The sequence below is a fragment of the Gouania willdenowi genome, chromosome 15 (genome assembly GCF_900634775.1).
Source record: "Gouania willdenowi chromosome 15, fGouWil2.1, whole genome shotgun sequence".
NCBI classification, from domain to species: Eukaryota; Metazoa; Chordata; class Actinopteri; order Blenniiformes; family Gobiesocidae; genus Gouania; species Gouania willdenowi.
Genome location: NC_041058.1, coordinates 24,053,049 through 24,065,540, shown reverse-complemented (window position 1 = coordinate 24,065,540; position 12,492 = coordinate 24,053,049). Strand labels below are relative to the sequence as shown.

Here is a 12,492-nt window from a genome sequence, read left to right as displayed (position 1 = left end):
AAAAATGTAAAAAGTTCTGATGATCTACGGCCCGGCCCGCGGAATGTCTCAGCGCAGAATAGCATTACCACGTTCCTGAGAATTCAGTTCCACCAAGTAAAACAAATGAAATTGCGTGACAAAAAATAGTATATCTATGTTGAATTACTTTTGAAACGATATATCACACAAGTATGTTTTGATAAATTTGGAAATTACTGGAAATGTGGGGTGAGTTCCCGGGCCCTGCACCCCATTTTTTAAAAAAAAGGGCTCTGAGCGTGTCATCATATTCATTCATAGAGTATTCATACCAAACTGCATTCCGATTTATCTAGAACTAACTTAGGAGTAGTCATTTGAAAAATGGGACCCCCGGGGTCCCCCTGGCGCCCCATGACACGTGCGGAGTAATGGGCTCCATCTATATATTGGTATCTGCCAATGATTTGGTTCCACCAACCGTCATAATATTTGAGTCGCAAATAAATGAGAAATCTACTTTCATTTTATTTTTTTATTTTGGGGCCCCAAATTGAAAATCGTGCTCCGAGCGTCGATGCGTACACATCCATAGATTATATTTACCAAATTTCAGCCTGATTCATTCATAAAAATCAGAGGAGTAGCGATTTTAACACATGTACATAATAACAAGAACAACAACAACAAAGTGAGTGGCGTTTTGAGTCTGGTAGCCTGGCCGAAAAAAAAAAGTCTTCAATGTTGTCAAGTGATTTTGTTCAAGAGTCTTGTAAATCTTGCATTCTTGTTTTGGACATGGCTTAAACCAGAGGTTCCCAAACTTTTTCTGGTCGTGACGCCATACTGAAATCACCTGTCTTAGGTGAACGCTGCTCACGGAGAGATATCCTGGATATACTTATCTAGCTTCGTAGGACAGGCCCTTAAAGTGTAAAGACCTGTGTTTCTGCTGTTTTTCTGCGGCTTTGGGTGTTTTGAAGCCAACTTTATGATTCAATTTCACAGGTTTCCAAAGATGACCAAAAAGGCAAAGGTGATTGGGGAAACACTCACTGAGAGGCATCAACAAGCCTCCTCCTCTGAACATCTCCAACGACCATGGGATGTGGTTTGAAAGTTGTTGTGCTTGTTTGTGTCTAAGCAAAGGCTAGTCCTCACCATGCCTTCTCAGAAGCCTGACAAGATGGCAGTGGCATCACCAAAGCAGTAGAGGAGTGTGTTTTAGCTTCCTTGGCTCCACTCTACATGAAACCACCATCTCCCGCTCAGCCAGGGACAGGCTGATCACCATCTTTACGGCAGTTCATGAAGCCTGAGGACATATGGTGGAAGATGCTCAACACATTTTCACCCCAGTTGCTGCACCACGTCACTCAAGTTGCAGCCGAACAAATCGCTGCATTTTTTTCAGCCTGGGCCTAAACAAGGTCTCAATGTCAAGTGTTGAGAGTGACACCGATGCTAGACCCAGTGAAGACATTGGGCCAGTCTACTTCTTCTTCACCTCACAATGTAGACTCATCTGAAGATCCTGCTGCTGATTTAATGGAGGAACACAAAAGTGCTCATTGATCCTCCAGCGATCAGCCAGCAGTCAGAGCAATACCTGCGTCTGTGACGTCTTCCGATGGAGCTCCTGTTGCCAATTCTGAGGAACCTGAGGAAGTCATGTCTGATTCTGTTTCTGATTCTCCAGCCATCAGCTCAGTTGTGGGTTCCACGTCTCCCACTGAGGAACCCGAGGCCAGAGTCAGCTGTGATGTGGAGGGTCATGGTTCTATTGGGGAGTCAGCAGTGGTGGTAGATAAGTCTCAGAAGAAGAGCTGGATGTGTCGCTCCATCAAGGTGATGCAGAAGAAGCTCTTCAGCTGCATCTGGCCCTAGTGAAAAAAAAATGCTGTATTTTTTTTTAAAATCTTTATTGTAAAGCAAAGGATTTGTAAATATTTGTAAATGTTGTTTCTTACACTATTGTCTTCATCATTGTCTTGTAATTATGTTGCAGTTAAATAAAAAAAGCGTCTATATTATTTGAAATCATTAATGACTATTACAACCACTCTATAAAATCAACAGTTTTTATTCCTAGAACTCAAAACCTCAATAGATATTAAACCCAATAATCTAGTTTTTATCATAGTGCACAAAGTGTCAAGATGAACCACCCTCAGATATTTTTAATTCAATCAGTTAAACCTTTGAGTATGTTGAATGTGTTAGTTACAGTATGTTTATGTTAAATGCATTAGAACAGCTCCACTGTATGTGTTTGTTTCGTTGAACGTGATCCTGATCATTCAGTGAGGACTGGATTAGCTGTGTTGCATACAGGCACCACACTCCTGTCACAAAGCACTCATTGATTCCTCTTTCCTATTTTTCAAAACAAATATTGTCCCTATCGCCACAATGATAAAGCCACAGAAACGTGGATTTAGAGATAACAGGAACTTTAAAAAAAAAGATTATCCTGTCCACACGTCATTACAGCCACTCTATAAGGGTCTGTCATCAACTGCTAATGTTCCAGAGAGCCTTTTGTCCCCCCCCCCACCCCTTAGTCCCCCCTGCTCCCTACTTCACTTTTTGTCACTCATGAATTTCTTTAATAACAGCAGTGTGGTGTTGTGGTGGGATGAGGATGCGGTCTGCTTAACACCAACGTTCATCTGGAATGGAATCAGATAAGGTTGGGGTGCCTAAATACCTTCAAACATAAACATCACCTGAAGCCCCCCCCCCCCACCACCAATAACAGAGGGGAACCCAAAAGAAGGAGGGAAATAATAAATCTGGGAAGCATCGGGCTGAAGCTATCACATGGAATCAGGAGTGTGGGTTCCCTGCATGCAAGGTGATACCTCCAGATGTGGGTGTGGGTGGGGGAATGCGGGGGGGGTGGGAGAAATGGATATGACCTATACATGTGAAGCTCAGATTTCCCACAGAGTAGGCTGGGGATTAAGAAACTAGGAAAAGGTGAACGAAGAGGGCAACAATGACCATGTTGGTAAAAACACAAAAACAAAACCATCCATCCATCCATCCATCTTCATACCCGCTTATTCCCGTTTAACAGGGTCGCGGGGGTCTGCCGGTGCCAATCTCCGGCTCCCATAGGGCGCTGGGCGGGGGTACACCCTGGACAGGGCGCCAGTCCAAAAACAAAACATTCCGTTTAACTCTCCTATTATCTTTAAATACTACTTACACATTTACCCATGGGGTCAATCTGACCCCACGGACATTTGCCTCAAGAAAATGATTTTCAGGAAATTGCTGACCAATTTTTTTGCGTCAGGCACTTTGTGTATTTGTTGAATACATAAATAACCCCTTGATAATGAAACCTTGACCTGTTCTCTAGCGCCACCATCGGGCCAAACTTTAAATTAGAATTAATTTATCTTGAATAGTTTTCATCCAAAGCTTCTCAAATGTACTGACAGCATTAATGACCACAAGAGTGACCTCTTATAAACATGTTTATTTACTTATTTTTTATCTCTTTTTTGTCACATATTTGGGGTCATTCACTATAAAGTCCTCCGCACCCCTGTCATGTATCAACTCAAAAGTATCAACTCTGCACCTACTGACGTGGGGATGTAAGGTCACACATGGGTCACACACAGACATACAAGTTTTACACAGCTAAAACAGCTTGCGGTCAAATTGACCCCATTGTGTGAAATATGAGTTCAGCACAATGAAAAAAATATTATCATGATATTTCATGCTTAATAAAATCTACCCATCAAATTAGGAAAACTCATGGAATATGAAGCAAAAAGTCAAATATTCTTTTTTGAATGAACATTGAATGGGGTCAAATTGACCCCAAGGATAATAGGAGAGTTAAAGGTTGATCAAAATAATAAAAAAATCAGCTCCACATTCCCAAACAAACCTGAGGTAAAGGCTGCAGAAAAAATGCCAACATAATGCTGGAAGCACAAAGAATTGTGGAGAAAATTGGTGTTGAACTCATCGTTACCTTTAAAAAGGAGGTTGAAAATGGCAAAAACATCCAATACATGCAGACAGTCAGCCGTCAGTGAGCTGTGTGAGCAGGCTTGGACCTGCCCAGCCCTGGATGAAGCTATCTGTCAGCAGCAGAGGAGAACATACTCATGGGAACTGGATGACCTGCTGTACTTCAATGTTTGTTACCACACACACTGTGCAAGTCTTTCTCCCTGCCAGCTTTACTCTAAAGCTCAGTTCATTAAGAGCTTCTATAGCCCAGAGAGAATAATGTGGATCACAAAGACCTCAACATATGATAGATCAGGCTTTGGGCTGTTAATTCCTACAGTGTGTAAAAGCCACTGATTTCCATCTGTTGAAAGGACATGATGTCTTCCACCAAGTACTCACGTTACTGTAATTGAGTTTCTTTTATGGGTACTTGTACTTTTTTTGAGTATATTTCTAAATCAGTCATTTTACTTGTACTTAAGTACGTTTTAAAAGAAGTCATTTGTTAAATTTCTACACCAAACTGTTACTAAGTAAATTATTATTTTCTGTTTTAAAATAATCAACAGACATTGTGAAAGTACAAAAAAAACAAAATGACCAGACAATAATCAAATGCATCACATCATAGCCGACCAATCAGATTAAACGTAATGCACGGCGCCAAAACAGCATTGAATGATAAATTTAGCTATACTCAGAGCATGAGAATGTTTTTTTTATTTTTTATTTTATATTGAATTGAATTCATTGAAGATTGAATCTCTTCCTTTATAGGTTGATACATGAGATGTTTACTGTATACAGGGGAACCGTGGCAAGATTCATTACCAAAAATAAACTTCACTTTTACTTTTTAGTCCTATTTAATTGAGCTACTTTTAACTTGTACTTGAGTTATTTATTTATGACTTACTTGTACTTGAGTAGAATTTCAATCAAGGATCAGTATTCTACATGAGTACTAGTATATATCAGTACTCTTTACACCTCAGATGATAAATCAGGCTTGGGGCTGTTAATTCTTACTGTGTGTGATACAGTGAGTGAAAGCCACTGATTTCCATCTGTTGAAAGGACATGGTGGCTTCTCACAGCTCTGCATCCCAACACTATACATCTTATGGCTCTGACAGTGCTGTGAAGCTGACTTCTGGAGAGGGCGTCCTGCACTAAGATGGAAAAGCCAAGCAGCAGCAGATGGGAACAAGTCGATTAGTTAGGAAATTGAGGACTGAGGCAGAAAAGGAAGTAAAGTAGCCTCTATTGGAGAAAAGGAGGTGTTATCAGAGTGCTTCTGGCGAGCTGGGTGGTAAAACATTAGGAGAGAATAGAGGACCTGTAGGGAGGCCCCTGCCTGCATATTGATGACCTGGCTGTAACGGCTGGATCGGCCTTTAAGGGAGCACAGCTCACTCATTTGTGTGGCTTTTCTGTTGCAAACTGTTTTTCTCCACTTCAGGTTGGACGGAGCAAAAAAAGAAACACAATGCACGTCAATGAATTCATCTTGAAACTAGAAAAAAGCGTTAGACCTGGGCATGAAGCTGAAGCCAGCTGTTTGCACTCCTACAGCTGAAATAAAGACGTGATTAATTGAGGAAGTGGCTCCCACAGGAAGGTTTTCACTTTAGAGACAGTTTGATAAATGAAAGAACATTCAAATCCTGTCTACCTGCACTGAAACTAAAGCAGGGTCATTGAAAAGAGTTTGGTCTTGGCCTCACATTAAAACAGTGGTTCTTAATGTGTGTAGCGCGCCCCCTAGTGGGGAATAAATGTATGACAGGTGGGGGCGTGACAAACTTTTCAATTTCATGCCAAATACCTTTCTATGGAAGAGGATTAGGGCCAATTTTAATGGAGAAAACAATTTTATTAAAGTTGAAATTTCGAGAATACAGCCGAAATTTTGAGAATAAAGTCGAATTTTCAAGAATGAATTTGAAATATAATGTCGAGATTAAAGACAATATTTTGACTTTATTTTCAAAATTGCAACTTTTTTCTTGAACTGCCTAAAAGGATTTTCTCCATCCAAATTGGCCCTTATTCTCTTCCGTACCTTTCTGAGACCAATAACACACTAAACAAAAGGCCTACTACACACAAACAAGTAATAATGAGAACCTGAAAATGTAGCAGAAAATCAAAGAGCATTAAATTATTCCACTGCATCAGATAAAGACCAGGAACAAAATGTAAAGTGGAACTAAAGTGCAAAAATAATGATTTAAAATGAATTTCCTTGCCACTGATGACAAACAATGTTCCTGTATTTTTGCCTAATGAACAATTAGTCATTAACCAACACTTTTGAATATGATTTCCATGCAGGCAGTAAGTTCAATTTAGTTTTTATTCATGAAATATGTTAGTTACATCATGAAACATAATGTTACCAGTACTTGTTCACTTGTGAATTTCCTTTTCTGTTATGATTTTGTCACAGATTGAAAAATATGTTTGGTTAATTCCTGTTTTTTTGACTATTGCACTTTGACATTTGTTTTACATGCAGGTGATTAGTTCAATTTAGTTTTTGATTCACTATGAAATATGATGTTAATTGTTTCGTTAGTTGAGTACATTTGAAAATGCTTTGTCAGGAATATTTGAGGGGAAAAGGCCTTTGCTCAAAGTGGGGAGCACCCAAAAAAGTTTGAAAACTACTGCACTAGAAGCAGAACAGCTCGATTTAATGCACAATTCAGGTCTAAGATCGCCCTCTTGTGTTGGATATCCATAACTGATAATAATAATAATAATTAAAAAAAAACACAGAAAAGGGAAGAGAATAATATTCTCAGTTTATTATCTTCCATATATTCTTTTACTTTTTATATCTATACTTTCTATATATGATAATCACTGTTTATACAAACAAAACATAGCTAAACACTACACTTTGACACAACACTGTAACCATCATGAAACATAATGCAGAAGGCAGGAGTCTATTCTCCTCATTTTTTTCAAAGTCCATCAAAATATACAAATAATCAGACTAATGTGTTAATCAAGTCCAAGTAGTGGAGAGGCTGTTCAGCATCAGGAAAAAAACCCCAAAAAATTACTCAATCATGTGCAACCATCAGCTGTTGGCAGTAGAAGGAATGTGAGGTGCCATCCAGATGTAAACAACTGGAATTAATTGTTCACGTCACATGTAATAATCCAACATGTAACACCAGACGACCGCAGAACAAAAGGGGAGGAGTCTTTGTGATTGTAATGAGCGTCAGTGATAGCAGCACAGACCACAATGTGTGTAAAAATACCTCAAGTGTTAAGATTAATACGACAACTCACACCGAACAACTTCAACACACGCACACGGACGGACGCGCGCGCGCACACACACACACACACACACACACACACAGACCAAAGTCCACAAAGAAATATGATTCTCCCAAAGTCTTCATAAAAATAGGAAATTAAAAATTCTCTTTTCATAATTGGAATGGAGTGGATGAGCAGCCTTTAACTAACAGGCCTGAACTCAGCGTGAGTTAATGAAATGACACTACTGTCAGGTCGCTCTCCTCTGTGTGAGAAGAAGAGCGATGATGTGCTAATAGGTTCAGAATGGATTTAAAGAAACCCAACCGTTACGGAGATTTGTGCAGCAGCAACTCTTGGACTCTTGAATAATACCCAGTATGTATATTATCAGCCTGTAGAGGAATCACCTGACCCAGTGGTTTCCATGTGACTTCTGTGTCTTTATGTTCAGAGCTGAAGTTCTATGAGGGTTTAGTGCTCTGATGTTGTAAAAGAGATGTAAATTGAATCTGGAGAGTTTTCCAATCTATCAATACAGGCAGGCAAAATCATGTGAATGTTTGGGGATAATAAACCCACACGACACTGACACAGAAGTGATAATAACCGCATCATTTCTGAGTAAAGGAATGAGGAAACTGTGTGTATCAGTTAGTGCTGTTACATGCTCACACACAGGAACACATTGATCATATCAAACACTAACAAACCTTCTTAAAGACACTTTCAGTCTCCACTGATACACTAACAATCCAACATGTGCTAATAAGCTCCTCCCATCTCTTTCTCTGTTGGGCGCCAAATTCTGTACATTGTGTATTTAAAGTGATGGAGACGTAATCTAATCTTTTGTTATGTTCTGTTTTCAGTCACTCTGTGTCCTCTCGGCCCTGCTTGACGTCATCTTCGTTGAGGATCACCTCTGGAGCCCCCCCCTCCCCCTGGAACAGCTCCTCCATCAGCTGCTCCCCGGCGCTGCCGGCTCGTGAAGCCCACAGCGCGGCCCCCTCCCTCAGACCCAGTGATCGCAGGAGCCGAGCGTACTCTAAGAATGAAGCTTCGATGAGTTTATGTGATATATGAGGTCAAGGAGAATAACAATGGTGGATTCTGGCACATTTACAGATTGTTTTTGTCAAACTCACACAATAACAGTCTGATATCCTGAATATAACATGTCTTATATGCATACATATGGACTGCTAGTATTTTTTATATATATATATATATATATATATTATTATTATTATTATTATTATATATATATTTTTATATATATATTTTTATATATATATATATATATAAAAAGGAGAACTGTGTTCAAAGGCTCTAGAGCCGAACCAGCTTTACTTTCACAAATGACAACATAGTCACGTTAGTTTAGCTTAGTTTCAAACTCAATAATCTCCATAGTTAACAAACCCAATTTATAGCATTTATGTGGTGGAATTAAAGGAAAGAATAACTTTAATGCAGTGGTTCCCAATTTTTTTTTCCCATGTACCCCCTTTGTATTTTTGTCAAATCATGTGTACCCCCTCTTCATATCATAAGTACGGTCTCCATAATTTAATGTGCTTTTTTATATGTGCAACAGCAGGCTCTCATAAACCCCTCAAACATTGGTTTCCTAAGGCTTAACAATATGTGAAAAGTGTAAATTATTTAAAAAACTTATACAGTATGTGATTACTTCAATCGCAAATAAATAGGGTCTCCTTTGTGAAATGTAGCTAATTATTGTCCCCTATTGCCAGAAGTGTGATAAAATGGCCTCTACAGCATAAAATAATCCTCAATAAATTACAAGAAAATATAGTAATTTATTGAGCAATATTACTGGTAGTTTGTGGTAAATTTGCCAAAAAAAAAAAAGAACCCACTGCGTTAATATAAATAAAAGATTTATTTGAAAAATCTTTGTGAAAGAAATTTAACTGATCTCAAGAATGACAGATAATCACCATTGTGGTCTTGATGCCTAAACTGTTTTGACAACCCTTCCATCCAAACATTAGTAAGGAGTATTTTGCTTTTTTCAGGATTGGTACAAAATAAATGAATAAATAATGGCTCCATGTAACACAGTGGTGAGACATGCAGGTCCTAGAGGGCAACTGTAAGTCTCCCTTATAGATCCCACTGGATTATAAAATGTTTCTTGGTATTAAGCTCACTGTAAAGCTGCATGACACACACTCACTACGTAAAGCTGTGTTGTAGATTCTAAAACATACAGGACTGAAGCTCTTTAGGAACATAACGCAAGGGGGAGATGTTAGAATGGCCCTGGATAAAGTGGAACACAAACAGTCCAGGGATTTAAATATATATAAACATATATAAATGCTTCATTCTAAAGCACTATGCTAACAAATAGGGCTTCAAATGTGAGCAGCCAACACAGAGGGATTAGGAGGATGTGTTCATATTTAGTTTGCATTAAAGCTGATATCTGGAGTTTCTGAGAAACATCTCGATGTCCCGCCCTCAACAGCCTCACTTCCTCCCACTGCCTCTGCCAATCTACCAGAAGCCACACCTCTACTTTTCTGCACGTGCATTGCGGAAGATAACAAGGTCGCATTGATATATGTGTATGGGTCAGGTAAGAGCCATGATCATATTTACCCGTTTGCTGTTGTGACGTGCACAGTTCCACATTCACTTTGATTGACAGTCTCAAAAACAGGAAGTCAAAGCCTATTGGCTGGGAGCACTCGGCGATAGTTTCCATTTGTATAGGGGTCTATAGGACGAAGGAGGGACTTATATACATTAATGTATATGAATGACCACCAGCAGTAGACCATAGTAAAAGACTAGTTAGGTATTTTTTTGCATTTCAAAAGAATGATACATAAACGTAGATTTCTCAGAAACTCTGGATATCAGCTTTAAGTCTTACAAACTAGATAAAATAGGATGAAACTGTAATTGACTGAATTCTCAGATGAGTACTGAGATCCAGCTGCTCTATGAACTCAGTCTCTAGATTGAACTTTACTTTGAAAAGACTTGCAGTTCTCAGGTGCAGGTCTGCTACAGAGAGAAAGAGAGTTTGCAGCAGAGGTAACTCTGGGTATAAATGGCCTTCTGGGGCCAGTAATAGGTTGTCACAAAGGATATTGGACGAGTCGTTGGCCTCCATCACTCCAGACTTCAGACAGGCTTCGATAAAGAGGGCGGCTCGATCAAAGTACCTCATGCTGACCGGGAGATGGAAGGTGGGAAAATAGGAGACGAAATGATCAGGAGGAGGAGGAGGAGAAAGTCATTGACAGAAATCACCATCATCCCTGCCTGAGTGTCTGTAATCCTAAAGCATATATCTGCCTGTCGTCCTGCTGCAGCTCTAATTCCCTGAGAGAACATTTAGCTGCCAAAAGGCTCTTAGCTGACAAGGAGGTGAGTCGAGAGACACACAGCAGATCGATGTTGGCTTAAGAAACACAAGGTTAGCCTGCAGCGTACTGTGATGAAGGTGATCAACAGAAAAAGAACTGACAGTCACAGACTGAGCAGGTCTATTTGGAAGGTAGATGTGGATACAACTGTTAAATAAGATATACAGGACTATAGCGTGGGTTAGACATGGTTAATATATATTAAAAAAAAAACAGATCACAGAAAGCGCACAGCTCTGGATCAATGATCTTGATCATCATACTATGATCATTCACACTTTAAATACATTTCTAGCATATGGCTGTGCTGTTGTATGATGAAAATAGAAAATGAAACAGAACGTTTACTAGAGCATATGTGTCAAACTCATGGCCCAGGGGCCAAATCCGGCTCTTTGGATCATCCAATTCGGCCCGCAAGAGAAATGAAAAAATGACAGGAAAAAACGTAAATCATTGTGTAAATGAAACTCAACAATATGTGCAGCTTTCCCGGTGGTTATATCACACGATGGTAGTCATTTTCAATGTTCAAGCAGAACTAAGTAACTTTTTCACCTTAATAAATCCTTCTCGTAGTCCCTCTGAGGGTAAAACAAGTGTTTATGGGGGGATCGGGGGGGGGGGTCTTTCATCCCCCTTGTTGTCTCTGGCCAGAAAACTGCACTTTTTTCCCTGCCACTGTGTCAGTCTTGCAGCTCTGTTCTCGTTCTCGCGACAACACATACTGCTTTACGAGAACCCAATACACACTAAAGGTGCGTTCACACCGAACGCGACTATAGCGACTGCAGTCACTTCAATCGCCCGTGATGAGTCGCTTGAACACAGTGGGAGCCCAGGGAACGTGAGTGTGTGTGTGTGTGTCAGGGTGACAGGGGAGCCAACTGGCTGATCACTTCCCTTATCATAAACAGCGCCGTTTTCACGGTATAAATGGTCAACTTACTGAGTTATTAAAGGATGAGTTCACTCAGAATGTAGGCTTATTCAAGATTAACCACTTTAATTTTGCCCCATTTAGGAAGCCTCCCGTTGCCTGTTTCACTGAAGGGAGGGAGGAGCTGCAGCCTCGGGGTGCAGAGTGTTTATGACAGTGACATAACCAAAAGGGACCATTAGGGGGAGCGCTAAGCGCAAGTTACTTAGTTCTGCTTTAAACTGTTGAAAAATTAAAAAATAAATCTTACAAAATCCTTTAATTTTCCTCAAATTATTACATAACATTTTCTTTAATTAAATAGAAATTAGTTACAGAATCAAGGAAATTCAAAGAGAAAACCCTGATGGGACTGATCTGTCACTTGTTGCTTAGTTAATGTCAGTTTGTAACTTTTTTTGTATTTTATGTATACGTAGAAGTGCAAACTAGGCACAATAACGTTGAAATTACTCATTTTCTCACATAAAGTCTGCAGCCCACTTGAGTTCCAACTGGTATGTATTTGGCCCCTGAACTAAGATGAGTTTGATGCCCCTGGACTAGAGCATGTAATGTGCAAAGTACAACCAGATCAAACAGCTGAACACAGGGATTTATCTGTTTTTAAAACAGATAGATAAACATTTCTATTATTTTTACAAGTTAGATTTGTTCACAGAAAAATAAATAAATAAATAAATAAATAAATAAATAAATAATGCCAGCCTAACCAAAACCTCTTTGGCAGAGGTAATATATTATAAATTATAAATTCTCCTCTTTATAAAAACATTGAACTTCAACTTTTATGATATTTAAAAAAAACTTTTGAGAAACTGTCCTAAATCTATGATCAACTTAATTATAATGTATGTAATTGTTATCAAAATAGATGTGTCTAATGGGGTTGCAGTTTTTGGCTGACTCCTC

The 12,492-nt window shown here is 39.3% G+C and overlaps 1 protein-coding gene across 1 annotated transcript in view; it reads right to left on the bottom strand.

Moving 5' to 3' along the window:
- Positions 1–6,743: 6,743 nt before the first annotated feature.
- Positions 6,744–12,492, bottom strand: part of wdr11 (WD repeat domain 11) — a 90,105-nt gene continuing 84,356 nt past the window's right edge. Inside the window, exons 28-29 of the mRNA XM_028468664.1 lie at positions 10,363–10,442; positions 6,744–8,305 (exon numbers count right to left, since the gene is read on the bottom strand). Coding sequence (XP_028324465.1) covers positions 8,103–8,305; positions 10,363–10,442 — 283 coding nt within the window. The 3' untranslated portion in view covers positions 6,744–8,102. The remainder of the gene's footprint in view (positions 8,306–10,362; positions 10,443–12,492) is intronic.